The following is a 27,894-nucleotide window of genomic DNA, read 5'->3' as shown; positions in this document are numbered from 1 at the left end:
TTTTCACCATTCATCGATATAACTGCTCCACTATTTTAGGTTAGATTGGCATCACTGTAGTTTTTTGGTTTTTTATTTTTCAAAATCATATGATATATGTCATATAATGAATAAAAAATTAGTCAAACTTATTAAGATCATGATAATTTTAAAAACCGACAGAAGAAAAGTGGAAAAACCTTTTTCTCGTTTTCCATTTTTGATTTTTTGTTTTCAAAAAAACTGAAAAGTGAAAAAAAAAAAAAAAAAAAGCCAAATAAGGGCCTGTTCTCATAGACTGAACTCAGCTGAACTGAACTGAACTGAACTGAGTTGAGCTGAGCTGAGCTTAACTGAGTTGAGTTGAGCTGAAATGAATACTTCGTATTTTATAAAAGAAGGAAATTAGGAGCTGAACTGAACTAAAAATAAACGTATGAAAAACATGCCCAAGTCCTAAAAGTAGCGATTTTCTGCCTAAATTGTTACTTCTAATGACTAGTGAATCCTACGCGCGCGATACAACTAGTCATCGTAGGGGAGTTATAAATTCGAACCTCAAAGTTTACGTACTTTGAGTTGCTGTTGAATTATATTTGTCTTAGGTCGATCAATAAGAGATTATATCTTAATTTATTTAATTGTGGAAACATGTTTTGTGTTATGATCTGATTATTTATTTTGAAAATGATCATATATATTATAACTCGCCAATGTACGTATTACTGTATAAAAAGGCAATCAAAGCTATTGCATCATTGTATAACTACAATAGAAGTGTTATGGAGAGGACAAAACTCTCATTGAACACCCTGGCGCACACCCTGTCGCAAAGGCTATGTGAATTAATATATTTTCCTGCAATTAGATAGTCTTTGGACCATATAATGGAGGAGATAGCATTTATGAGCTACGAGAATTAATTGATGATGTATGAGTACATCTTAACTCTTTCCTATAATCATAAACTATAAGCTTTTCCTAGGATAAAAATCGAGAAAATGACACAGTAACTAAAGCAAAATACATCTTCAAACAACCTCTTAATCAAAAGCATAAGACTATAGTACCTCATATGTAAGACATAACTGATACATTCCGTAGAAGACTCATCAAATGAGTTGCTTCGTTTGACTCCCCTATAAACACAGCTAAAAGAGATTACATCAAAAGTATTACTCTTATGTGTGTGTGGGTGGGTTTTTTTTTTAATCATTTTAATGGTAACCAAGCAATTACACTTTACACTCCACCACTACGAAGGTACCACTATTGCATTCATTCGTCAACTCCACCAAACTTGAGATTTCCCCAACTCTAACCGGATTCGGGCGTCTCTGAATAGTATGCTTATCCACCTCTTCGTATAACATAAACAAATAGATTGCACAAACTTTACATTTTCTTTAGTATAAAAAAACAACCACCAGGGTCATCATCCTTATAGATTATCGCGGCGGTGGGTGGTGACCGGAGGAATGGAAATTGACATGTTAGCAGTATTTTCCAGCAATCAGAAAAGGAGTTCGTGAGAAAAGAGGAAATTGAGAAATGAGGATTTTTGGCCTTTTCGATGGAATGATAAGAAGGAAGATAAACAAAAGAAATAAAGGACCAAAATATGAAAGGTTAATACTTAAATGCATCAAAATTAATTTTAATTGGTGATAAATATGTCAATTAACTTTTTTAAGGGTATAATAGTCTTGACACTATTCATAAGAGTATTTTCCCACTTTTTAAAGGTAGGGAAGGTAGGAATTTTAAGGATATAATAATCTTGACACTATTAATAAGAGTATTTTCCCACTTTTTATAAGGTAGTTTTATAAGGTAGGGATACGGAGTACAATTTTACCCCTTTTAAAAACAAACTTTCATCTCGATCAAAATGGGGCGGCCTGTTTTGTTACTCCAGCAGTCCAGCATATAACCAAAACTGTAAAACTCAAAAGCGCAACAACAATGGCGAAGTTCTGGAAGCCTGGAACCGAGAAACCTCGACTGGTAGAAGACGAAGATGGCGGCGTTCTCTTCTTCCATTCTTCCTCTTCATCTTCCAGCTTCGGATACGCCAACAACATCCAGCAGCAGCGCCAGCGCCTGCCGGTGCATAAGCGCAGAGACGCCATTCTCTTTCTAGTTGAAAATCATGCTACTACCATCGTTGTCGGCGAAACTGGCAGCGGAAAAACTACTCAAATTCCTCAGGTTCTCTCATTTTCTTCAATTTTATGCTCAATTTATTGTTTCAATTGTTTATCAATTTTGATGAATTTTGCTTGTTTTTGTTGGAATTTCTAGTATTTGAATGAAGGAGGATGGGCTGATTCTGGTCATGTTATTGCTTGCACTCAGCCTCGCCGTCTCGCTGTTCAGGTATTGTGCTCTTAATTTTTCTAATGTTTTGTACTTCTGTTTTGTGCTTCTTTGTATATTACTGTAATAAGTTCTCCAGTTGATGATTTCGTTGGCGAATATCGATAATGTGGTGTTATTGATGATTGCTTGTTGACTAAATGTACTCCTTATGTGTTAAATAGCATATAATTTGGTTTGTTAGGTTGAATTATTAAGAAAATGTATGTATTCAACGAGTGTAATTTAACTAGGTTACATTTTTTTATGTAGGCTATTACGAATTTGGAAGAAGTAATATTAGTTTTTTTTGCCTGCTTAATAAACCTAATTCAGAATTTATTTTAGGTTAATATATCAATTTGAAGGGAGAGAAAAGAGAGCCTGGTTTGTAAGTTGAGAGTCCGGCTGCATTTTTGTGTTTTCCTGTAATTTAGAAGTATAGTTGTCTATGCTTACAGTAGCTATTGATCTTCGTAATTTAATCTTCGATTTGGTCTTTGGACTATGTACTGTGATTTTAATACATGTGCTTCAAAGGTGCCTTTTGCTTTCAATTTGCACTGCAGTGTTTATGATGGTGAGCTCTAGCATATGTAAGGCATTTTTTCATACTTTGGTAGTTTGGTGTCATTTTTTTCTTCTTCTTTTTTGATAACACCATAGTTTGGTGTCTTGATAAGCTATATCTTTTTATTTTTTTCGGAAATAAAATATAGATGTGCATGCTTCAAAGTTGTGTTTGAAAGAGTGTATCACTCTCATTTTTGCGCTACAATAAATTTGGAGTGGGGAACTCTGGCATGAATATATTAGGAATGTTAGCTAGACCAATAGTTTCTTGGTTTTCTGGAATTTCTGCTAATTGTATCATATACACTGAACTCTTTACTGCTCGTCCATTTTGACGAATGAAATTTCAGTCAGTTGCTTCAAGGGTTGCTGAAGAAATGGGTGTTAAACTTGGCGAGGAGGTTGGATATGTAATCAGATTTGAAGATGTAACAACTCCGGTAAAGACCCTTTCACTGGCCAATTACTATTCCTTACTCTCATTATGTGCATAATTTTCAACTTGCATTATATGCAATTTGTGCAGTGTGTTTTACTTATATGTTACCGATGTGGAATGATATTGTGTTGCCAGCACAGGGTGTTACCAGAATTAAGTTTCTTACTGATGGAGTGTTGCTGAGGGAAATGATGGATGATCCTCTTCTGTCCAAGTACAGGTATTTAATTAAACAATTCTGTAACATATCCGAATTTATGCAATAAAAAAAGAAAATGGGAAAAGGAAAGGTGAACAGATTAACAAGCCTATTCATTGGAATTATGTATTAAACTCTTGACTGTTTTGTACATTACAGTCAGCTGTAGATTGTACCTGTAATGACATAGAATTCAGCCTAACTAATTAAGAGATTAAAATCTGACGAAGCATAATTTATAGGAGGAATCATTAAGGAGGTATATTTTTAGCTTTCAAAGTTTGGCATCAATTCCAGAGTAAAGATCAAAGCTTTATTTATATATATATTCTCTTTAAGCCTTCCTAGATTGGCAAGCTTGAACCAATAGAGCAACACTATTGATAACACCCACTTGAATGGACCACTACACCAACCACCTCATAAACCCTACCCCCACATTGTAAGCCACCATTAAGTTTTAATTAATTAATTAAGGAATAATTGGCTATAACAACACCAACTATGACAAAGGTGCGTGTAGCAGCACAACCTTTTAAGGGTGCACTCAACATCACAAACTACTTTTGAGGGTGCACTCAACATCACAAACTATGCACTTGGGTGCACATAACAACATAAAATGACATTGGCAAAATTTAGCTTTCTTCTGAAAGTGAAATCTTAAATATTTTTAATCTTTTTTGTTTAAAAATAGTTTTGATTAATTCCATTGTACTTAATTTTTCATTTTCCATCTCATGTAATTAAGTAAACATTAAATTGAATTATTTCAAAAGGTTTTCGCCATTATTTTCTATCGTTTGTTTCTTCAATTACTTTTTTACATCTCATGTGATGATTGACTTCGTTTCCTCTTCCATTATAATTAAATTTTTCCCTTTAAATTATTCTCTCTTAACCTCCACAATTTAAGTGTTGTACATTAAAAAAAAAAAATAATAAAATAAATAAAAATAAATTTGACATATCCTAAAATCCAATTCTAAAATTATTTGTTGAATTAAGTATTTAAAATCATTTTGTGGGATTTGGTATTAGAAAGTTACCTATGTATGCTAAAGTCTTGTAGAATAAAGGTATTCAAATGATATTTTTTTGGGTTTTTCTATATAGTAACCTTGTTTTTTTTTTTTTTCACTTTTTTACGTTGTGCCCTAACATATATCACTTTCTACACTGTAACCCCAATATATTTTTTGTTTCCATACGGTAACCTTGCTGTTATCCTGCCGTTAAAAAATTCCGTTAGTGGGGCCCACTCTCCATTATTAGTATTTTTTTATCGATTTGCTCGTTGAAAAATACTCCGTCAACGATTTCGGGGGCTATTTTGGTTCTTAAGGAACCAAATTGAGCTCAGATTTGGAAAAAAAATAACGTAAATGCCTCGTTTTGCTTATTAAGAAATGTCTCGATTTACGTGTTTACATTTTAACACACAAAACGAGGTATTTACATTTATTTTTTGCCAAATCTGGGCTCAATTTGTGTCGTAAGGGCCAAAATAGCCCTTTAAACCTTTGACGGAATATTTTTCAACGCGCAAATCGATAAAAAAATATTAATAATGGAGAGTGGGCCCCACTAACGGAATTTTTTAACGGCAAGGTTACCGTATGGAAACAAAAAATGTATTGGGGTTAAAGTGTAGAAAGTGATATATGTTGGGGCACAACGTAGAAAAGTGAAAAAAACAGGGTTATTATATAGAAAAACCCTATTTTTTTTTTTGTTATTTATCAATTTAGTATTTAACTAAGTGGGAAGGGAAAGGAAACTAAATCAATCATGTGAGATCGATATTAGAAAAAGTAATTGGAGAAGCAAACAAAGAAAAATAATAGCACCATTTTTTTTTTTTGGAAGGAATCCGCTTAATATAATGGTGGAGGTTAAGAAATGCTTAAATGAAAAAAATAAATAAAAGGTAAGGCTAATTTAATCACGCCCGATGGAAAATCATATAGCTTAAATAATGTTTATACAATTATATTAAAATAATTAATATTCCACTTTTTTTCATGAAACCTTAGTTCATTAGTGTCATTTATGCTAATATGTGCACCCAATTACATAGTTTGTGCTGTAGACCGCATCTTTTAAAATTTGTGCTGCTATACGCACCTTTATCATAGTTGGTGTTGTTGCGGCCAATTTTTCCATTAATTAATTACTGATGTGTGATAAACCTTCTCAGGTAGGCAAAATCAATTCCTTGGTTGTTGAATTGACTGTGAAAGTTTTTGGTCTGAAATCTATGGGCAATGTTGACCACCACAGACTTGAATTTAACCCAACTTGTTGATGTTTGTGGTAGGCTCATCAGAATTTGAAATTAGATGGTGGTGGAAGGAAGCGTTGGAGTTGGTGGTGGAATGAAATAGGAGAAAGAGGAGAGAGAAAATGGGGAGAGAGAGGTGGAAGTCATGAAGTGTTTGATAAAGGGGATAGTTTTTTTTTTGGGGAAGCCTGGGTAATAGTTACACCATTTTCAGGGGAATATCTTAAATATTTTTATTTCCAATCTAGGCAAACAAAAATATCAGGTTTTTACAACCTTTTTATCCCCCCTGTACTGGCAATCTAGGCATGCCCTTAGGTTTATAAGTTGGAGCTGTTTGTTGTGTGCTTGTAAAACTACATAATATTTTGTATGGCACTTTTTTTATTCTTCATTGATGCTATATTGATCTATCTCATTGGACATTGGCTAAGTTAGGGTCTAAAAATGTGGTCTAAATTGAAAGCAAAGACCTGTATTGAAACAGTTTTTTTTAGAAACTATTTAACATTTGAACTTGCCAGTATAAACTCTTCCATAGTCTTTACTCATTACTCAGTAGAACTGAACTATCTTTATAAAAAATTGGTAGCTTATTGGCAGATGTACAACACTATTTAGTGTTCAGTGTTCGTAGACCTTTAGTTTCTTGTATGGACCTTGTATTTATTATTTTATTTGTTGTTTCTATTAATCAACTAATTTGTTCAAAAGTCAACTTTGATATCTTCTTTGGGTTTAGCTTCCTATATAAACATGAATAGCTTTCATGCCTTTTGTGAACTTTTGTTGAGAATAATTTTTGAATCTCTCCATTTTTTGCTTCTTGGCTTCTCAGTGTTGTCATGGTAGATGAAGCACATGAAAGGTCTATTTCAACTGATGTTGTACTTGGTCTCTTGAAAAAGGTATTTCTTAAATTGCAGTTTATATTGACATTGAAATGTTGCCATGCCGACATCGTTTTCTTGTGCTTAACATGTTGCCCTTGTAACCAAATTTCAGATTCAAAGGCGTAGGCCTGAACTGCGTTTGATTATATCATCTGCTACTATTGAAGCAAAATCCATAGCTTCTTTCTTCAGAGTTAGGTATTATATATCAAATTCTCTCTTTATTACCTTGTTTTTTCTGTTTCAAGGAGTTTAAGAAAGCCTATTGCATTCATTTCATCAATAGTATGCAATTTTGTGCTATTTTGATCGACAAAATAACAGGCGTTTTGTTATGGCATTTTGGCATGATTGTAACCAATGTATGTATAAAAAGGCTCAAGGTGCACTGACCCAATGAGGCTTTGGGGATCTTCAACAACATTTTTTGCTATTGAGTGTGCCATATTGAAATTGCCTTGCCTAGACAAAAAAAGTCCTTGGATGCACCTTTTACACACATCATAACAAACATTACTTCGACTTCATTTCACCTAGAATTTTTGTCTGATACTCATGATGTTGGTATGTCCCTTGGACAAAATTATGTACAAATTTATAAAATGATTTTATTTGTCACCTGGAGTCCTTGACACATAGGTTGTGGTGGTTCATGGCATGACTCATGGTTCTAGCTAGTATTCAAATTTTATTGTGTAGAAGGTTTTTTTTTTTTTTTTTTTTTAAAAGAGACTAGATCCTACTAGTGAACTTATGCTAATAGTTGGGGAAAAGCATATGGGGGATGTGGTTTTTATTTTATTTAATTTATTTTGTTTATTTTTTTAAAAATATATAAACAAAAACATCAACCTCAAATAATTAATCTAGGAGAATGAAATCAAGGAATTGTTCCTACTTAGATTTAGAAACTCATTTGAAGTTGTTGGATTAATCATTTAGAGGAGACAATTTTAGGATGTCTACCAATGGAACTAAAGGAAGATAAATACCACCTCCGTTCTTATTCAGTTGACACCTTTCTCTTTTCACGCTTGCCAACACACTATTTTAACAATTAATATCTCTTATTCTCGACATTGTAAAATTCTATGTTAATCGGACACGGCTAATATTGCGAAGTGTCCGTGTCGACACGACACTTCACGAACACGGACATGGGACACGTGTTTGATGCTTCACTGTGCACTCGGAAGTGGCACTCGGACACTTCCTCGGACACTTCCGTAAAGAGAGAAGAGGAAAAAAGAGTGGAAACATGAAAGAAAAATATATCTTATTCGAAAACCACCATTAATATAGAGAAGATGAAGAGAAGAAGATTGTCATTTATTAGGAGAATTTACCGAGGAAAAAATTACAATAAAAAAATAGGGGTGGACATAATGAAAAATGTAAACCTTTTGTAATATATAATTTGTTTATATAAATTTAAGTGACGTATTGACGTGTCCCTGTATCCATGTCCAAATATCGGACCGAGTCCCCTTGTCCTAAAATTTTGGAACTTGCCAGATTGGACACTTGGACATGTGTCCGTGTCTGACACCCGTTCTTGAGTCCATGTAACATAGGTAAAATTATAAAAAGTGAATATTAATAAAATATACATTGAGTTTGTTTAAACAAAATCCCACTTGACTATGTATTATTGTAGCTACTAATCACAAAATAAGTCAAAGTGTAGTTTGTGAATTGTGTAAAAGTCAAATGTTGTCAACTAAAAAAACGAGGTAGTATAAAAGAACTCCAGTTTGGCCTTTTGCCTCAAAAGAAAAATAAAACAATGAGTTTTGAATTCTAATATTCATGAAAAGACAGAAATATAATAAACTAAGGGTCTATTCGACACGGCTTCTGGAAAACAAGTGAAGTTATGTTGAGTATAGAGTGGAATTCAAATTAGAAGATTTAGTACTGGTTTAGTCTATATGTTTATCTTATTCATTAACCATTGAAAATGGCATATTGTAGTTGAATAGAAGAATTTTACCATTATAATGCTGAGAATAACTAGTCTATTAGTCAAATTAATGCATACTTACCTTTATACCCATTGTTAATCTAGTAAGAAGCAGCGAGGAGGAGCTGGTGACGAACTTGGGCCAAAGACAGAACCTGCCATTATCTCAGTTGAGGTACATTAAGCTGGTTTGGGATCCTGTGCTGGTCAAATATTGCTACTTTATTTACTTAAGATATATTGAAGACATGCACAATAAACTGCAGGGAAGAGGCTTTACTGTTGAAATAAATTATGTTCAGGAGCCGGTTGCAGACTATCTTCGAGCTGCTGTATCAACTGTTATGTTGATACACAAACAGGTAGAAGTGAGCTTTATAGCATGTTAAGAAGCTATTAAATCTTTATGTCAGTGGGTGATATGTGTAGCAGTGTAGGTGCTAGCTGTCCAATAAAATGTCTTGCTTGAAATTTAGCTCAATCACTTGCTGTTGAAAGAAATTTCCTAGTGTTAGTTATCACATTATTACAGTAATTTTACACTAAATATCAACAATTTACAGGAAATATAAGATGTTATACAATTGTCTACTAAAAATAAAGATGGAGAAATATTGTTGTTTGCCATTAAACTACTCTTAACTTAATAATCCTTCTGTCCCCAAACTAAGTTTCCTTTTTTCTTGGGCACAAGTACCTATGAGGTTAGGAGAGAAATTGAATAGGGACCTTGTTGTTTAAAGGTGAATAAAAAAGAAGTTAGTGGGTATAGTTTAATATTTTGTATTATGCGGTGAGTGAAATTGGGGTTTTGTTGATTAAAGCTTCGTTTGCTTACAACTACCTATGAGGCTAGGAGAGAAATTGTATTGGGGCCTTGTTGTTCAAAGGTGAATAAAAAAGAAGTTTGTGGGTATAGTTAAATATTTTGTATTATGCGGTGATTAAAGCTCCGTATGCTTCATTTTATTTTGTCTGAACTTATATTATTTTATGTAGAACCTGTATTATTTTCTGGACTGAACTTTATCTAAACTTATTTGGTCTAAAGTTATTTAACAATTGTTTGATATAATCTGAAATTGTCTGAAATTAACGTGTTTTGTCTACAATTGTTTGAAATAAAATTATAAATTTTCCAAGTAAATTTTATTTGTGCTATTAGCTGACTAACTTTAATAATGAGAACCAGTTTTTACTTCAATAAAATGAACAAGTTGATCATTACTTTAATAGTTGTAACTTGACGTTGCAAGTATATATTTATGTAGTGAAGTAGGTGAAGTGGGATTCTGATAACATGGAACATACTTGTATAATTAATGTTCAAGTATCTAATTTGTGTAATGTATAGGTTTTTGATAACAATTGGAGGAGACTTAGTTGTGTGAATGAAATTTTACTACTTTTGTGAAAATTGATCTGTTCCAACAAAATTTGTTTGTTTCCATTCTAAATTATTGATATGAAACCCCAATAATATTAACATTATTAAAAAGAATTTTTTGACATTTACCATCTTGAAAATTCCTGTTTTTGGGTTTAACCAACTTAAATATTTTTATTTATTATTATTATTTTTTTATTTTATTTTTTATTTTTTTTTTTTTTTTTGTAATTTACATCCTTAACAAACTTTTTATTGTTGACTTTGCCAAGACTTAACTGTCTTCCTCCATGAATTAGTTAAGTGGTGGTATAATCAAAATAGATTATATTTAAGGTGGTAGAATTCAAAAAATATTTAAGGTATTTAAACCCAAAACTTGATTTTTTTTTTTGAAGGTGGTTAAGTAAAAACAATCCTTGTTAAAATGAAAATCATAATAAAAATGAAAGAAACTATAATTTTTTTTTAAAAAAAAAAAAAAAAAACTATAATGTAAAAATTAAAATAAAATTTCAACAAAATCTACTCCTATTCCTTTAAGTTCTTTCCTATTTCCCTTTTACACGTTTACCGATACACATTTTTAATCGTTAATATTCCTAATTAGGTGATTGTATAAATTATAAAAGTTTGATATTCTAAAAGTACTCATTGAGATGAGTCAAACAAAATCCCTCGTCTATGTTTTTTCTTATATATTGGAATAATTTAGAAAGTTCTCTTTAGATGTGCTTTGTTTAGATTCCAAATGAGAAGAATTTTCAGCATTCAAATGAAAATTATAATATTTCCTCCGTTCCACTAAGTTCTTCCCATTTATTGTAGATACACATACACATACACATATCAAGGAAAACAAATAAAGTAATGTAGATTGGGCATTTGACTCTTTTATATTGTGAATGGACTTCCTCTCAACTTGCTTGATTTTCCAGTAACTTTTATGTCTCACTTTCTTTATGCTTTTACTTCTGTTTTATAGCAAACAGTGGGTGATATCCTTGTATTCCTTACGGGTCAAGATGATATTGATGCAGCTGTTCAGCTGCTTAACGAAGAAGCTCAGAGTTCTGATAGAAGCTCAGGAGGTAAGTCATTAGCATACTTCCTAAGTTCTTAGGAAGTTAGTTTTCCATATTTCATATACTAGTTTGTTGGAAAGAGTGTGCTTTCCTTGGCATCATAGATCATACAATTAGTTCTGCTTATTCTTGGAAGATGCTAGATTGCTGGTATTTTCAATTCTCTGATGAATCTTCACTATTTTTCAACCTTGAGCATTACTCCCTCCATTCCAAGTGACTTTTGAGGTTCTGCATATATATTATGAAGTTGGTAATTATTACATAGGTATTTAACACTGAGACTTAGTACTGAATTTTAAGTTCACAAGTAGTATTGCATAATTGCATTGATATGTTAAGGGACATGAAATAAGAAGTATTAGGTAAGTCGACAGAAGATATGGAAAGGAGGGAAGTATTGTTGTTATTGAACATGGTGATTTAAATGTCTGCTGATCTGTGGCAGGCGATCTCGCAGAGAGTGGCTGTTGCTGGTATTTTTTATATTTTCTGGAAAATGCACCAGAATAAAAATAATTAACAATGTTGAAAGTTTGAAGCTAGATGAGTAATGGATGAGCAATTTCACTATATTGCCACTGAGTACATGCTATGTCTCTCCAAGTAGTACCCAGAAAATGTTTGTGAAAATAGTATTTTATAAAACTGAAGTGGATTCTGATGCAAGGACCCTGTTATGTTAGGCACAACAATTCATCAAGTTGCCATAGCTGGAAACTGGAGCACAGGAATTTCTTTTAGACATAGTAGCATCACTCTATATATTTTTGGAGAGGGTGGTGTGATTGTTAGAGTTAATGTAAGTCATTGAGTGGACGAGTGGTATAATGTGGTGAGCCCAAAGCTCTACCTGAATGATGTTGGAATAATCTAAAAGGGACATGATTGCGGTCTTGAATGGGAGACCATGGTTTACAAAAGTTCAAAAACCGCCAATTCTCAAGTTTTGGATCGCAGGCATGATTTGTGAATCAACCTTGGACATTTAGATCTTTAAATTTGGTCCTTTCTTAGTTGAGTCTTATACTCCCTCCATCCCCAATTAAACTTCCCATTTTACCTAAAACTTTTGTTCCTAAATGGAAGTCTCAACTCAAATTTATCTAGTTTTTTATTCACATTTCTATAATCAAACTCCACTAACTTCTTTTTCTATTTGCTCTTAATCAACCAAATCCCACAATCTCATTTTTATATTTACCTTTTATCAACGAAATGTTATCGGTCTGTATTCTGTAGAAGAGTTATCCCACTAGTAAAAATCTGAAAGAATTATGTCCAAAAAAAAAACTTTAATTGAGAAATCAGAGGGCTCTGCTGTGCTTACTCACAGTGTATATGCTTGCTTTAACCTGACCCCTTTGCTCCCTGGCTGGAGCCTCATAGAAGTGCTGGGCTAATGGTATGGTATGAGGTGGGATTATAGGAGTGGGATTTAGGTTGACGTTGTAGCTCAAAGAACAGAGTACCTTTCCTATTGTAGCTTGTAAATTAAGATGTATGCATGTTTTGAGCTAGACATTATGCTAGAATTACTGTGTTATTAAGGGCTTATATAACTTTGTTGGTGTTGGTTTCTGTTTCAAAGTATTTTTACTTCTACTTTGTTTGTGGAAACTGGAAATGTAAAATCACTTATTTGATTTTTATATTGTGCTTTGCCAGAATTGCTCGCTCTGCCGTTATACTCCGGACTTTCACGTGCTGAGCAGGTAAGAACTGTAGGCTCTGGTTTATGACGCCTAATCCTGTCTCAATGCTGTGTTTATTCTGACAAGCATCTGATTTTATGGGCTACTTTGTAGGACTTGATCTTTTCTCCTACTCCTAGAGGGAAAAGGAAGGTTATAATATCGACAAATATTGCAGAGACATCATTGACTTTGGAGGTAATAGTGTGTATCAATGTAATATGAGAAATTGCTGCTGCTTTGTAATGCCTTAACTTAAACATGTATCTTGCAGGGCATAGTCTATGTTGTTGATAGTGGCTTCTCAAAACAGCGTTTTTATGATCCGGTACTTTTCAATATTATCTTCTTCCTAAGTTTCATTCTTTATCATGGAGTGCTTTGTTTGCCAAGTATGAGAATTGAGTGATTTCGTACTTTCTTTGATGAATATTTCTCATGTGATGTTTGGGTATCTGTTATCGGCTATCTTATTAAAGGAAGTTAAAGTTGGTTATTTTTTTTTTTAAGCTTAGTTTTCTTTTGCTATTTTGTCTAAGATGGTTTTATGTGATATAGCTGTCAGATATTGAGAATTTGGTGGTGGCACCCATATCAAAGGCTTCTGCAAGACAAAGGACAGGTAGGGCTGGAAGAGTGAGACCAGGGAAATGTTACAGGTACTTTCTCTTCTTTATTTATACTAATTCCTTTCTCCTGACTTTATCAGCATGTAAAATCTCTATCATACGTGATTTAGTTATTTACCATGACTACTGCTTTCTATCGGGAGATTCAGCTCCCCTGCATAATTGTTTGCTTAAGGACTTCACATTTTGGTTTCCTTGAGTTACTTCATTTCTTTTTCCTTGCTCGCCATGGGGAATGCATTCTGAATAAGAAGCATTTAACCTTTCTAAGTTTTTATTGTTAAAACCACATAGTATGATTTTCTGCGTAGTGCTTATTTCTTGAAAAATTTACAGTCATCTTCAGAAAAAGCTAACTACTTCCAATTTCGAGAATATTGTAATGGAAGTAAGTAAAAGTGATGGACTAATCTTAGGAATTTGGGAAAAATTTAATTGCAATAGATTTGTTTTCAAACCCACTTCTAAATGCTGAATTCTTGTATATCAATCAAGTAACCAGCCGACTTTCCCAGCAAAATCTACCTCTCTCTTAAGGCCAAATCCTTTGCATCAACCACATTGTCCAAAGCCAAAACTGGCTCTTAATTCAATCCACATGTGTTTGATAATTCATATAAATAAAAAGATGCAGTCTTCGAGGAATCAAGAGTTGATTTTTCTGGAGCATGTTTGGGACTAAATTGGTCCAATTCAGTGACTGAATCTTTCTGCAGTATAGGGATAGATAATACTCCCTCTGTTTTCTTTTGATGTATGCGTGTTGTATTTCAAGAAGAGTCGAGTGGATGTAAGAAAAAAGGTGGATATAGTAATAAGGTGGGTTAGTGTAATAAAAAGGAAAATAAGGTAAAAGAAGGTAAGGGTTAGATAGTTAAATTTGTTTGATAGAATAGCATAGAAGTCGCTACGCCAAATAAAATACCTTAAAATGGAAAGTAAGTACATCATAAAAAGGTAGGTGTATGTTAGGAGCTCATTTAACAAAGGGGAATATTTGTTTTCATGGTAGAAAGAAAAAGTAGTGATTTATTATTTGAATGTCATTGCAAATTGTTAAATTGCTCTACAGTTTAGCTACTTACTACTGAAGGCATCAAACACTAGATTTTTTTTTATAACCATTCACTAAGTTATGCTGTTGCTTAACAGAGATCAAGAATCTTACAATAGTATTATCCCTTTTCTCTTCTTCAACTCAGGTTATATACCGAGGAATATTATGTTAATGAAATGCCAGCTGAGGGGATTCCTGAGATGCAGAGATCAAACCTTGTCTCCTGCGTTATACAGGCAAGTCATCGTCTTTAAATGTTTTGCAAAAAGCTTTTTGCTGCTAAGATGCTGGAATTTTTTGAGGTCCTATTTTTGCTTGTCTTGCTAGATAAAATGAATTGAAATTTAGTTCTATCAGGTTTTTACAAATGCTAGAAGCTTAGAACTCTTAAATGATGTACTTTCCTGCCCAAATTAAAAATCATCGCTTGACTGTTGTGGTTCTTAAAAAAAGATGACCATAATTATCTCGAAATTTATTAGTTAGTTATGTAATAAAATTCCCATGACAGTCCCCCTGCATCAGATCATAATCCACAATGTTGGAGTTGGGAGGTCAAATGCTCTCAATCAATCCATTTCAATAATGGATGATAGGCGTGTCGCGTACCTGACAAAAATAACCTAACAAGACCACTACTATGTGGATAGGCTAGTAAGGATCGAATCCTAAGAGACTATGGTTTGACTAGTTAAACAGACTCAAATAAATGCTAAGCAAGTAATCAAAATAATAATGAGAATTAATAACTAAAGAACTCATTAAAACGATTAAATCTAAGTAATATAATTTATCAAATGTTGAAAACATCTTTGATCAAGCATCACCACGAATACAATTAACACAACAGTTGTTCTACCCTTAACATATAATTCAATTGATTAACGAGGAAAATTAATCCCTAAATAGTACCAATGATCTCTCCCTAGTTATCGATGGCTTCCCTAAATACAATCAAGCTTACTTTTCTGGAATCATGTAAATAAAAGACTATGAGCACATTACTCTAACTTCCTAATCATCCATTCAACTACGCCCGTGATGAACTTCTAACCCTTAATTGATTTATTCAAACCCGTCAAAACCCAACTCGCATTACGATTAAAACAATGGATTAATAACAATACTAATTATCCCTAATCTAGTATTGGTATGAGCACAATCAATTAAGCATATCAATTGCAATTATCATTAGAGAATTTAAAGAATTAAATCATGCATTAATCGTATTTGGGTTCCTCAGATCCTGGAATAAGGAAACCACTCACACATAGTAAGGAAATCAAGAATGATATTCAATAAAGATAACATAATTAACAATAATAAAATAAGAGAATTGGGAGAAGAAATCAATACTTGGAATCAATTATGAAATCTTCAAAGCAAAACCCTAGAAAATAATGTAGAAGAACGTAATACCAAACTCTAAAATAATGTATGTAAGTGCTAAATAGAAGACTATCTAAAACCTATTTATATGCTAGGAAAATAGTAGTCGACTTTACTTACGATTAGGACTCCTAAAATCCCAAAAATTGAGCTAATTCGTCACTTAATCAAGAGGCCGCAACTAGGCTGCAGTTAAAAGTCGCGAGCCGCGGGTAGGCCGTAGAGAAGTGGTACATGCCGCAACTAGGTTGTGGAGTAGGCTGCCTTTGAAGGCATTTCTTTCTCTTTGTCACATAATAACATCTCTGATTCATGGCTCAACTCGAGCAACAACTTATTCCTACAAAACAAAGAAAAAGAATCCAAGGAGAGCAATATTGAAATATATAATAAAATGTCACTTAAATAGTTAAATGTAGGAGGAAAGCACGACAAATATCATATAAATATGGCATGTAAAACGAGTATATTATCGTGTTATCAATGGACATGAAAGTAAGTTAGGTCTAGAAGGTGTGGAGAACGGTTCAAGGCATAGCTTCGGATGGATGGCAAAGCTTTGACTTCAAATGATTTTGAGATGATTCAAGTTGGAGGTGATAGCTTGTTTAAAGTGCTTTCCAACGACTCATCATAAGCTCGATTTGGACAAAAAAGTTATGGCGATTTTATGAAGAGCTATCTGCCTGAAAGTTTGCCTTAACATGTGGGATGTTCGCCCGAACTCAAAGGGAAAAGTGACTCTAAGTCACCGGGAAAAGGTTCGCCCGAGCCTGCTTGGTGGTTGGCTCGAACCAAGCAAGGTTCGCCCTAACCAAGCCTGCTTGTTTTCTACGACCTTGCGATTTAAATGGTGTGGCTTATTTATGATCGTAGGAATGTTTATTATGCCTTGCACTATATATACTCATATTTAGTCACTGTATTAGAGTAATAATGAGAATGAAATGAAGTGTAAGATGTAGAGCGAGAGGGCCTCAGATATAAAAGCCCTAACACTTGGGGTTTGAGTGTGGGAAGGGGTGTATTTGGGGTGGGAGCTTTTTTGGTGCTTTGAAAGCTTGTAAACTACATTGTTCTTAATCAAAGATTACTCTATAGTGCAGTGGTTTCACGTTTCCACGGTAAATGCTTTTTTGTCTTCGTTGCTTGTTTTCATTCTTTTATTATTATTGATTGTCATTAATCTCATTCAAGCTAGCACAAACGTTGATTCTTTCAAGTAAAATTGGAAGGAGAGCAGTGTTATGTGACTTATGTCCCTCCTTCGCTGCCTAGTGCCTTCTTATCTTGACCAAGTAGTACGTCTATTCATCTAATGGTGGTTTGAACCTTAAAGTGAGGGATTCCAATTAAATGACCAGTAAATATCCTAATGTGTCCCTTTCTGACGTTTGGCAAGTTTTTCTTTTTTGTTTTCCCTTGATGGTGGATTCCTGGTCCCCATATTCTGTTCTTCTGTATCAATTATTTTTCTGCTGAATGAATTGTGTTTTTTTTTTTTTTTTTTTTTTTTAATACTAATAACATTGCTGTTTTCTTAACTGCTATGCTATATACATTATTATTTTTATCCTTTTTAACGCACAATATATTTACTAGCATTTATGTTTTCACTATATGCGCAGTTGAAGGCTCTAGGAATTGATAATATCTTGAATTTTGGGTGGCCCGCATCACCATCACCAGAAGCTATGATTAGAGCTCTTGAAGTATTGTACTCTCTAGGTGTGCTTGATGATGATGCCAAGCTCACTTCACCTACTGGATTCCAAGTTGCTGAAATTCCACTGGTACTTTCATGCCAAGGCTTTATAATTTTTGTGACAGTTCCTCTCAATAGGATATCAGTTCCTGTCAAAGCATAATAGTTCGCAACTTTTATATGCTTCAAAGTGACTATTGAACTTGATTTCACACTCATAAAATCGGACCTACAAGACAGTTTTCTGGAAATTCAGTGATTGGTAAATGAAGTATTATTAGAGAATTGTGCATTCATTGACGATGTATCATATTCATTGTTGGCCTGATGGAAAATCTTTTTTGTTCTGTATTATGTTGAATATAACGTACAAATGAAAGTGATTATAGAAGTAGTAGATTTGGATAATTGACACAACCCGGACAACCGGATATTGCCCTGTTTGGAAATATAGAGAAGAATAAAAGGATTAATTTGATGAGAAAATATGTGGCTGGTGTTTCCAAGATGATGGTTCTTGCTACTTGTGTACCTGTTAGTTATCACAAGAATAAGGTTGCTTTGCCCAGGGGGGAGCCTTGTTGGACATTGGTTGTTGTAACTCTAGCTAATATTGTTGCGTGTAACTTTGGCTATAGCTTTTTCCCATTATTCGCCTTACATAAAGTGTAGTTTGGTATGTGGATACATGTTGCTAATGGTAGGTGAATGAATGCTGAAGTCTGCAATATTTCTATATTGGTTAGGTTTTCCAAAGCCTTGCAGACCTACTGTAATTAGGACTTTAGTATTTAAAAATGTTGGGGGAGTCAAATTACAGACTAGCTATAAGATCATATTACATATAATAAAGCATACATCATTATACTGTAGTCATGTGCAATGGATGATCCATGAGAAGAAAAAGGCTATCGAAGGCTCATTTTCCTAATGGGTCAGGAGCCTATGTGAATATGGTTCTCAGCGTGCTGAATTTCTGTTAACAATAAGATTCACAATTACATTTAGTTATTTTCGTGTTGTAAGTCTTGTGGACTTGTGGTTGGACTTTGTGATATCGCGTTCTTGTGTTCTTTTCCTCATTCCTCCAAGAACTCTCGGTAAGGGTTGGAATAAAAAGGACATGTTGGATAACATCACCCCTTTTTATTATTTAAATATTTCATTATCATGGCTTAATGATAAAAGTGACTTCTTTTTGTTATTTTACTATTTCACATTTTGGTTTGGCATGTAGATTAACAGTATTTGTTAAATGCAAATAGTAAATTGGTTGTGATAGAGAGAGAATAATTAAGAGAAAGTGCTAATATGGAGACAATATAAAATGTGATGGAGAGAGATAACGGACCAGTACAGTTGGAAACGGCATAAAGTATTTCTATTTAGGACATCTCAGAAAGGAATATTTGAAACCTTGTTAGGTATGAAGAGTGTATGCTTCAACACTAACATTATAGTGTGTTTTTACATTATCTGCAGCTCATGATGACAAGTCATAATTGTTTATGCTTGTCTTTTGATGTTGAATGACCATGAATTAGATAAGCTCTTCTATATTTTATCAGCTTATCTCTTTGTGCATGATTTTCTGAATCCTATATTACAGGATCCCATGCTTTCAAAGGCTTTGCTTGTGTCTAATGAACTAGGGTGTTCAGAGGAAATGCTTACTATTGCATCAGTTCTTTCTGTACAGGTTTAATCCTTCCCCCTTCTTAACCTTAGAATTCTTTTGTTATGCAATTTATATGTTATTTATAATGAAGTAGTTGTATGCTTATTATTTTTTCTCTCTGGATTGGCTGTTGCTGCACATGGAATTATAGCCACAGAATTAATCCTTGAAGGGAACAAATAAGTATGTTTGACTAGGCAGTGTCTGTTTGCCAGTTTAAAGTCTATCTTTTGAAAATATTTTCCTTCTGAGAATGATGGGGATAGGAGTCATAGGACAATGCGTGGGAGGATTAGGGTATAGGGATACATTTGTGTATTATTAATTGGTCTGTAATCTGAAGCCTATGTTACAAGGTTCTTGCAAGTTGCAATGCTTGGATTTGGAAGGTCAGATGTACAGATATTACCTTACACTTGCTACAGAGTGATATTTCCATGCCATCACATGTTTTCTAATGTGCTTTGAAAAAAAAAAATTGACTGAATTTCTGGGAGGTTTAGGGTATAAGGATAGGATAATTCTCCTTTTAGATTACCTTACACTTGCTACAGAGTGATATTTTCCTTTTGAGAATGATGGGGTGGGAAGGTATAAGGATTACATTTATGTAATATAAATTGGTCTGTAATCTGAAGCCTACTTTACAAGGTTCTTGCAAGTTGCAGTACTTGGATTTGGAAGGTCAGAATGTCAGATGTACTATTATAGATTACCTTACACTTGCTAAAGAGTGATCTTTCCATGTCATTACATGTTTTCAAAAGTGCTTTGAAAAGGATATTGACCGAATTTGATTTTTAAAGCAATGGTAAGATTAAGAACACTTTATAGGAATGTGCTTTTGACGGCATTTAGTCTTAAAAGATCACATAACACACTCTTTCTTATGGTTTTATGACAACTTTAAGAACAAGTCAGTGTATGATGTTGAAAGTATAGCATCAATTTTTATTTTATTTTGTGAAAGATTTACTGAAATTTAAGAATATGTGCAGTCAATCTGGATCTCTGTAAGGGGAGCACAGAAGCAGCTAGATGAAGCCAAGCTCCGATTTGCTGCTGCTGAGGTGTGTTATGAATTCCTATGGCTAATTTACTCTGGTCCATAGCTTAGTATATATGAATTACAATTTTCAGAATACTTCACTCTGATCCATAACTTAGGCCTTAGTAAAGTGATAGATACTTTCTTTCCACAATCCCAATCCCAGCCCTTGTCAAGTTGCCATTTAACAAAATAGGTTAGATAAGTTCTGTTATACCTGTATATGCAGACACCCTTCATTCTCCTTGTATCCCCCCTTGTGTAATTGTCATTATTTTATAATGTTTCTTTTTCTTGGCAATGACGTTTGGGGTGAATAATACATCGGTCATACTGATTTGGGATAGAATTGGTCTTCGGTCTCTATTCTTATAAGGTGGATTAAGAAAATAAATTTTACCCACCATTTCAAAGAGTCCTATAAGATCGAGTGCCTAGTATTCAAATTTTCTTGAACAAGTGTCTCACTTTTTGGACGGGTATAGTTTCTTCTGTATAATCATACCCACCATCAAACATCCCATTTGACAACATTCAAGGATTGAGATGTAGAAAATTCCAGTTGCCATGTTAATTTTTAATATGATGCTTATGCAGGGTGACCATGTGACTTTCCTAAATGTGTACAAAGGATTTCTGCAGTCCGGCAAATCATCAAAATGGTGTCACAAGAACTTTATTAACTATCATGCTATGGTTAGTACATTGTATTTATCTTTGTTGCCTTTTACGATCCTTGTCATTTTCATAGCAGAGCTATAGATTATATTATTGATTATGTTAATACTACTTCAGTATGTATGAAAATCATATCCTGGTTCTGGCACTTCTTGGTTTCTGTTGAACATATAGTTCAAAGATAATGATTAATGAACATAGAGTTCATAAAATCCAAAAACTATGCACCTATAGTTCAGCAATTCTGAACAAATGAAAGATATTTGTAATCTTTGAACTTTATGTTCATTCGGGGCAACAAATTGCATCATGATAACTTGGGTCCACAATATAATAAATGTCATGTCATCCTTGTTCTCTCTCGTTTTCCCTTGCCTTTTTATTGTGCATTATTGTTATGTTTGTTTTTTCCTGTTATCATTGGTGAACAATTATTTTAAAAGCTCTCCTTAAGTTTAGATTTTTGTTAAGAAAGTAATTTTATTATTTTAAAAAATTGAGTTGATTGTCTTATTTCTGGGGAATTTTGTCTTTGTCAGAAAAAAGTTCTGGAGACCAGAGAACAACTCAAAAGAACGGCACAGCGGCTGGGTATAGTCTTGAAATCTTGTGACAGAGATATACAGGTAGATATAATATTTTCTTTTCCTGTAAAACAAAACCTCTTGATGGTTTGTAGTTTTCTGGCATCTGGAGTTTTTAGTTTTAGTTAATTCGATTTACTTGTGATGGTAATCATCACACGTTAGTGCTTCACTTCAAACTTGCAAATTCAGATGCAGTAAAGCACTATAATTATTTATCATGGAGCATGGACTTCATCAAGACCTTTTATTGGCTACATAAAATACACTAGATTACTAAAAATAAGCACCGCAACTTATACCCATGAATAATATGCATAAACTGATCATGTTCCTAATATCAAGAATCACTAATTTACTAACTTTGAGCATTATTTTCAACAATGTGTACAATTGTACATCAAGTAGAGCTATTTACCAACTAACATTTCCTTAGCTGGTTTCATATCTACCTCTGTTTCTTTTTTAGTAAACATTAAATTTGGCCTATGCCTATTTACATAATTTCATATAGGAAAGCAGCTCACAAGCCTAGCTTCCCTCATTTGTATTTGCATCTACTTCCTTTATCTTTCTTTTGATTGCCAAGGCATACATCAAGTGGGGTCATTTTAAGCCATACCCAGTTACTCACTATCAAGTAGAGCAGTTATGTAGGGTTCGTTCGGTAAGATTGGAGGAAATGGGCTATAATGAAATTGAATGAGAGAAGGGTAGGGTAATGATATTATCCTTTTTAATGGATCTTTTGGTATTACTGTGAATTGGATTTGAATTAAATGAGAGAATGGGAGGGAGATTGAGGAGGGTAACAGATGGATGAGATCTACTACCCTCAAGTTAGGGGGACTATTAGTATACCCATCAAACTAAATCTATAGCTTAAATACTTTTGTGATTCCATATTTAGCCATGAAAACCGACATACCACTCATGCATTAAGCCTCACTTCTCTTTAACTTGTTCGCATCTGCCACTTTATCACTCCTTTCAACTGCCAAACCCAACATCAAGTTGGGGCATACTATTCCAATAATCCAATGAAGTTTGGTTTCAGTAAATAGATCCTTGGTTGCTTTGTTATGAGCAAACTGCTTTTTGAAGAAAATATGATTGGTTGACACTAACAAAATTTATCCAGCTGAGTAACCGATATAAGATTATGCTGAAACAGCAAGACTTTGTGAAATCTAAGTGTCGGGCAAAAATCCTGAGCTGCTAATATCTTTCTTTACCTTTTTTTTATGGTTTCTGTAATACATTCACGTGCATGTGCAAACTATTTCCATGTGGCTGTCACCTTTTTATCTTTGTTGGATTTCCTGCTTAATTTGATCTTAATGCCATCTGCTCGTCACATGAACATACATCCTTTATGATTATCCTCATTTCCTCATATTTGCAACCTCTGACTTGGAACACCTTTGCTTTTTCTAAGCTATATGTGGCTTTTAGTAATTCACACTATACTGTAGCTTGAAATCTGATCATAACTCTTGATATTACTTGCAGGTTGTAAGAAAGGCAATAACTGCTGGATTTTTTGCTAATGCTTGTCATTTGGAAGTGAGTGTAACTATATTTTTTGAAAAGCCTTTGGAAAAGTTTTTGCTGTTGCTCTGTAATTTCTGATAATTATTTTTAATTTAAGTTTTTCACTAATTCTTATTTTAATATTATTATCAGACATACAGTCATGAAGGAAAATACAAGACTGTCCGTACTTCTCAGGATGTTTATATCCACCCTTCATCTGTTTTGTTCAGGTTGGTGAAAAACTTGTTCTTCCCCCATTAGTGCTTTCATGCTTATCGTTAAGCTATACTACTATGTTGAAGTAATGTGATATTACAACTTCTTTGCTTTAAGACTGTGAAACTTTGTGATGCTGTGAATTTTGACCTTAGCCTGTCTTGGAATTTGTAAAAAGTAAAATCCCCATCCCAAAATATATTCCATGATTAATCTGAAATGAAGATCCTCTTTCACTTTCAAGGCAATAATGTTCTACTATAAATATTTTCATATATTCCCCTTCTATGACTGAATTTTAAAAAAGGTTGGTGATTTATCAAGGGGAAATGTGTATGGATAAGCTCACTACTCTCACATTGCAATCATTGCCACTCCTAATTACCCATGTCAAAGTTGGAGAGAATTTATCCAGTACAGAGGGAGATGAAAACTTGAAGGCACATAGAAATTTTTGGTATCCGCTTACGTGTTAGGCATTTGGTAGCCAAAGCTGATCTCATGTAATCTTTGTGGACTACTGGGTGCTTAACTTATATGACATTACCGGGGCTCTCTATATCCCCCGTCTTATGTTCCAAAATTAAGAAAAGAGAAGGGGAGAGGGGGGGGGGGGGGGGGTTCTCTTTGTCTGTTCATATTCTTGGAAATCCCTATTGCTGTAAATTCCTGATATCAGGACCAAGTTCATTTTCTTTGATCTTTTCTATTTGCCTGGAAACTGTGCTTCCTGACATCTATCCTCTGTCCAACTTATTTTACTATCTCCGTTAACTTTTAGTTGCAACTTTGGGACATTATTTGTAAGATATAAAATATTCCAAAGTTGCAAATAAACGTTACGGAGGTAGTAATTTTCTAATATGCTGCTCAAACTCAAGGCTGATAACTGTCGATTACAAAAGTTCTTGGTGCTATAACTAGTGATTTATCTTAAGTTTGCTATGCATGTTTGTGTGTTTATACAAACTGTTTTTTTAAGTTGCTAAAACTTTTTACTGTCTGCTTGCAGAGTCAACCCAAAGTGGGTTGTATACTATTCTCTCATCTCGACTGATCGTCGATACATGCGCAATGTTGTGACAATAGATCCTATATGGCTTGTAGAGGTTGCCCCGCATTATTATCAGTATCAAGGGCCTGGTTCCAGTGCTACTTTGCCTAGGTAACTGCATACTAGAGAACTTATACCTGATTGAAGGTCATGATTAGCATGCATAGGGACTGTATATTCTTTTTGTACGTATCAAATGCAAAAGTGTTGTTAGATTAGTTTGAAGCCTCTGTAAAATTTCTCCAACAATGATTCAGAGATAACTTACTTATCAGTTGAGGAATGGTAATTCAAGATAAAAGTCAAGTACAATGATGATTTTTGTCTTATTTTGTTTCAGCAGAAAATAGTGATGTTGTCATGAACAAGAAGAGTTTAGATCTGCATTTAATGTCCTCTTCTTTTCCCTCGATTTGTTCTTATTGATTTCCGGTATGATGCTATCTGACAGTCAACTAAGTTTTAGTACATGCTCAGTGGTTGAGACCAGGGTCATCCCAACTATTATGGAGGCCCTGTGCAGTTGAGATAAAATTAGGCCCTTTTAATGAAATGTATAATACTCTTTGTGTTTTTTTAATAAGTGCTCCTCTTGATATATATATACATACTAGGTTAGATCTTGTGCCATGCACGGTGATCTATAGTTATAAACTAAATTAGCCCCGTGCGATGCACGACATGATAAATTTCTTTGAAATAAATATATTTTATATATGTACCTCATATGAGAAAAAAAATATAGAAACATAAACATTAATTACAATGGTGTTTAGATCTAAATAATTTTAAAGATAGTAAAAATTTAACCAAATTATACAATACAGAGTACTCTTAAACCGAGAGTAATTATATTTGGAATCAAGATAGTTTTTTTTTTATAAATCCATAATAATGTAAAAAAAAAAAAAAGAATAACATATTATAATAGTTGTCTTCAAAAAAAATATACTTCGTATATATAATTTAATAAGTTAAGGTAAAAATTAGAAGGTTTCAAAAAATAAGTAAAAATAAAAATATAATATGATGTCAGCAATTAATTTAGGTGGGAAAGTTTTTTACCACAACTTGACATCTGTACAATTTAAATAGGGGATGATATCAGCGGTTGTTACTTTAGTTATATATATGATTTAGGCTGCCTTTCTTTTGCCTTATGTGTGAGGCGATTGGTCACAATGAAAGAGACTACTTGAATATTCCTGAAGAAGAGCAATCTGAGGGGTTGGAATGGAGTCTGCGATTACGTGCTACCCCTTGCAAAGGGAGGCAGATTTTGATTGATGAATTCGAAGAAAAGGTAGTATTTCCATGAAACTTGATATGAGCAAAGTCTATGATAGGGTCAAATGGTATTTTTTTGGAGAAATTATTGTTGAAAATGGGTTTTGCCGAAAGATGGGTGAAAATTGTGATGAGTTGTGTGTCGACTGTTTCCTACTTGTGTATCATTAACAGGAACGTTTGTGGTGTTGTTACCCCCTCCAAGGGTTTGAGGCAGGGGGATCCTGTATCCCCGTATTTGTTTATCATAGTTGCGGATGCTTTTTCAGCTCTGATTAGGAAAGCGTCGGATGATAGACTCATTCATGGGGCCGGAGCTAGTAGAAAAGGGCCAAAAATTACTCATCTTTTCTTCGCAGACGACAGTTTACTTTTTGCAAGAGCCAATCGAGAGGAATGCGTAAAAGTTGTTGATATTCTCAACATATGCGAAGCTGTTTCCGGATAGAAAATTAACTATGACAAATCGGAGGTTTCTTTTAGCAAAGGCGTAAGTTTGTCGAAACAGGAAGAGTTGATTGATTTGTTAAAAATGTGTGTGGTCAGTGAGCATGATAAGTACCTTGGCATTCCTAATGTGCTTGGTAGATTGAAAAGATTGGTGTTTTTGGCTCTAAAGGACAGAATCTGGAAAAAGTTCCAGGGTTGGAAAAAGAAACTTCTCTTGAGAGTGGGGAAGGAAAGGCTTGTTAAATCCGTTATACAAGCAATTCCTACTTATTTGATGGGGGTGCTCAAGTTGCCAAATAGTGTGTTGGATGAAATTCACTCCTTGGCTGCAAAATTATGGTGGGGTAATGTTGATGCTAGGAGGAAAGTACATTGGTTGAGCTGGGATCATATGTGCAAACCTAAGTGTTTAGGAGGCTTAGGCTTCCGTGATTTAGGTGTTTTTAACGAAGCTCTTCTCGGCAAACAAGCTTGGAGATTAATCACTTTTCCGAATTCTCTATTTGGGCAGGTGATGAAAACCAAATATTTTCCTCATACGGATTTCCTAGAGGCCTCGCTGGGGCTTAATTGCAGCTACTCATGGAAAAGCATATGGGGATCGAAATCCTTAGTGAAAGAAGGCACGATATGGCGTATAGGATATGGCTCAACCATCCGAATCTTTGATGATCCATGGCTATCTGATGAAGGGGGAAGATTTGTGCACACGGCAAGAATTGATGGTCTTGACCGGGTTTGCGATTTAATTAACGAACACACGAAAAACTGGAACTATGAGTTACTGGCAGCAAACTTTGATGCGCGTGATGTAAGGTGCATCCTTGCTATACCGTTGTGTTCTCGAGCTTCGAAAGATGTTCTTACCTGGGCCTTCTCTAAGGATGGTCATTACATGGTGAAACGGCCTACATGCTTGGTAAGTCGTGTGATTTGGATGCCTATCATCAAGTTGGGTTGATGTATGGAACATTGGGACAATAACGAAAGTGAAGCTTTTTCTATGGAGAGCTTGCACTAATACTCTTGCTACCCAAGCCATGTTGTTTTACAGACATATGGTGGATACGAATGCGTGCCCCTGGTGCCCCAATACCCCCGTATCTTCAACCATGCTATGTTCGATTGTTCTGCAGTTAGTGACCTTTGGCGTGAATATGGTTGCTCTGATTTGCGAGAGGTTGATCCTATGGATGACTTTAAAGATGTTCTGGTTGCTTGGAGGAAAAAGGATGTAAAAAAATGCCTTGTTGGGGTGGCTCTAATGTGGTATATTTAGAGCAGGAGGAATGACAAGGTGTTTAATGATAGAGAGGTGCCTCACCTTGTGGTGCGAGAGAGTGAAGAGATTGGTGGAGGATTGTGATAAGTATGCTACTCTCATTTATGGTACTGCCAGCAAACCCCAAAGAAAAGAGCCTGAAGCATTGGCGTCCTCCCCCACCTGATTTTGTGAAATTAAATTGTGATGCCTTGTTGAAGGATGAGGGTTGGATTGGTTTGGGCGCGGTGGTAAGAAATGCTGATGGTGAGGTACTGAGGTCTTGTTTGCGGGAGTGCGTCGCACTAGAGGTTACTGGGCACCGGAAATTGCTGAGTGTAAGGCCATTCACTTTGGGACCAAGCTCGCACGCTACTATGGTTACAGAAGATTGTGGTGGAATCAGATAACGACGTGGTCATCTCTAGTCTCTCAAAAGCGACTACTTTTCTCACTGATCTTGATTCC

The 27,894-nt window shown here is 34.4% G+C and overlaps 1 protein-coding gene across 1 annotated transcript; it reads left to right on the top strand.

Moving 5' to 3' along the window:
• Nucleotides 1-1,885: 1,885 nt before the first annotated feature.
• On the top strand, nt 1,886-24,756 carry LOC145635155 (putative pre-mRNA-splicing factor ATP-dependent RNA helicase DEAH9). Its single transcript, XM_081686440.1, has 22 exons — nt 1,886-2,190; nt 2,284-2,358; nt 3,261-3,350; nt 3,490-3,569; nt 6,671-6,740; nt 6,838-6,923; nt 8,794-8,863; nt 8,955-9,050; nt 11,061-11,166; nt 12,829-12,875; nt 12,969-13,052; nt 13,129-13,182; nt 13,413-13,513; nt 14,686-14,776; nt 17,558-17,722; nt 19,244-19,333; nt 20,311-20,382; nt 20,958-21,056; nt 21,578-21,664; nt 23,135-23,188; nt 23,309-23,388; nt 24,387-24,756. Exons 1-22 carry the CDS (start codon nt 1,945-1,947, stop codon nt 24,541-24,543), a joined length of 2,100 nt encoding a protein of 699 aa, XP_081542566.1. The 5' UTR covers nt 1,886-1,944; the 3' UTR covers nt 24,544-24,756.
• Nucleotides 24,757-27,894: the final 3,138 nt, after the last annotated feature.

The sequence above is a fragment of the Chenopodium album genome, chromosome 6 (assembly GCF_948465745.1).
Source record: "Chenopodium album chromosome 6, dcCheAlbu1.1, whole genome shotgun sequence".
Classification (NCBI taxonomy): domain Eukaryota; kingdom Viridiplantae; phylum Streptophyta; class Magnoliopsida; order Caryophyllales; family Amaranthaceae; genus Chenopodium; species Chenopodium album.
The sequence above is the reverse complement of the archived record's forward strand: the minus strand, read 5'-3'. Positions and strand labels throughout refer to the sequence as shown.

Coding starts and splice junctions, on each gene's coding strand:
- LOC145635155 (XM_081686440.1), top strand. CDS start 1,945: ATGGCGAAGTTCTGGAAGCCTGGAACCGAGAAACCTCGACTGGTAGAA. Junction 3,351..3,489: donor TTGAAGATGTAACAACTCCG/GTAAAGACCCTT, acceptor TTGCCAGCACAG/GGTGTTACCAGAATTAAGTT. Junction 23,389..24,386: donor CCTTCATCTGTTTTGTTCAG/GTTGGTGAAAAA, acceptor GTCTGCTTGCAG/AGTCAACCCAAAGTGGGTTG.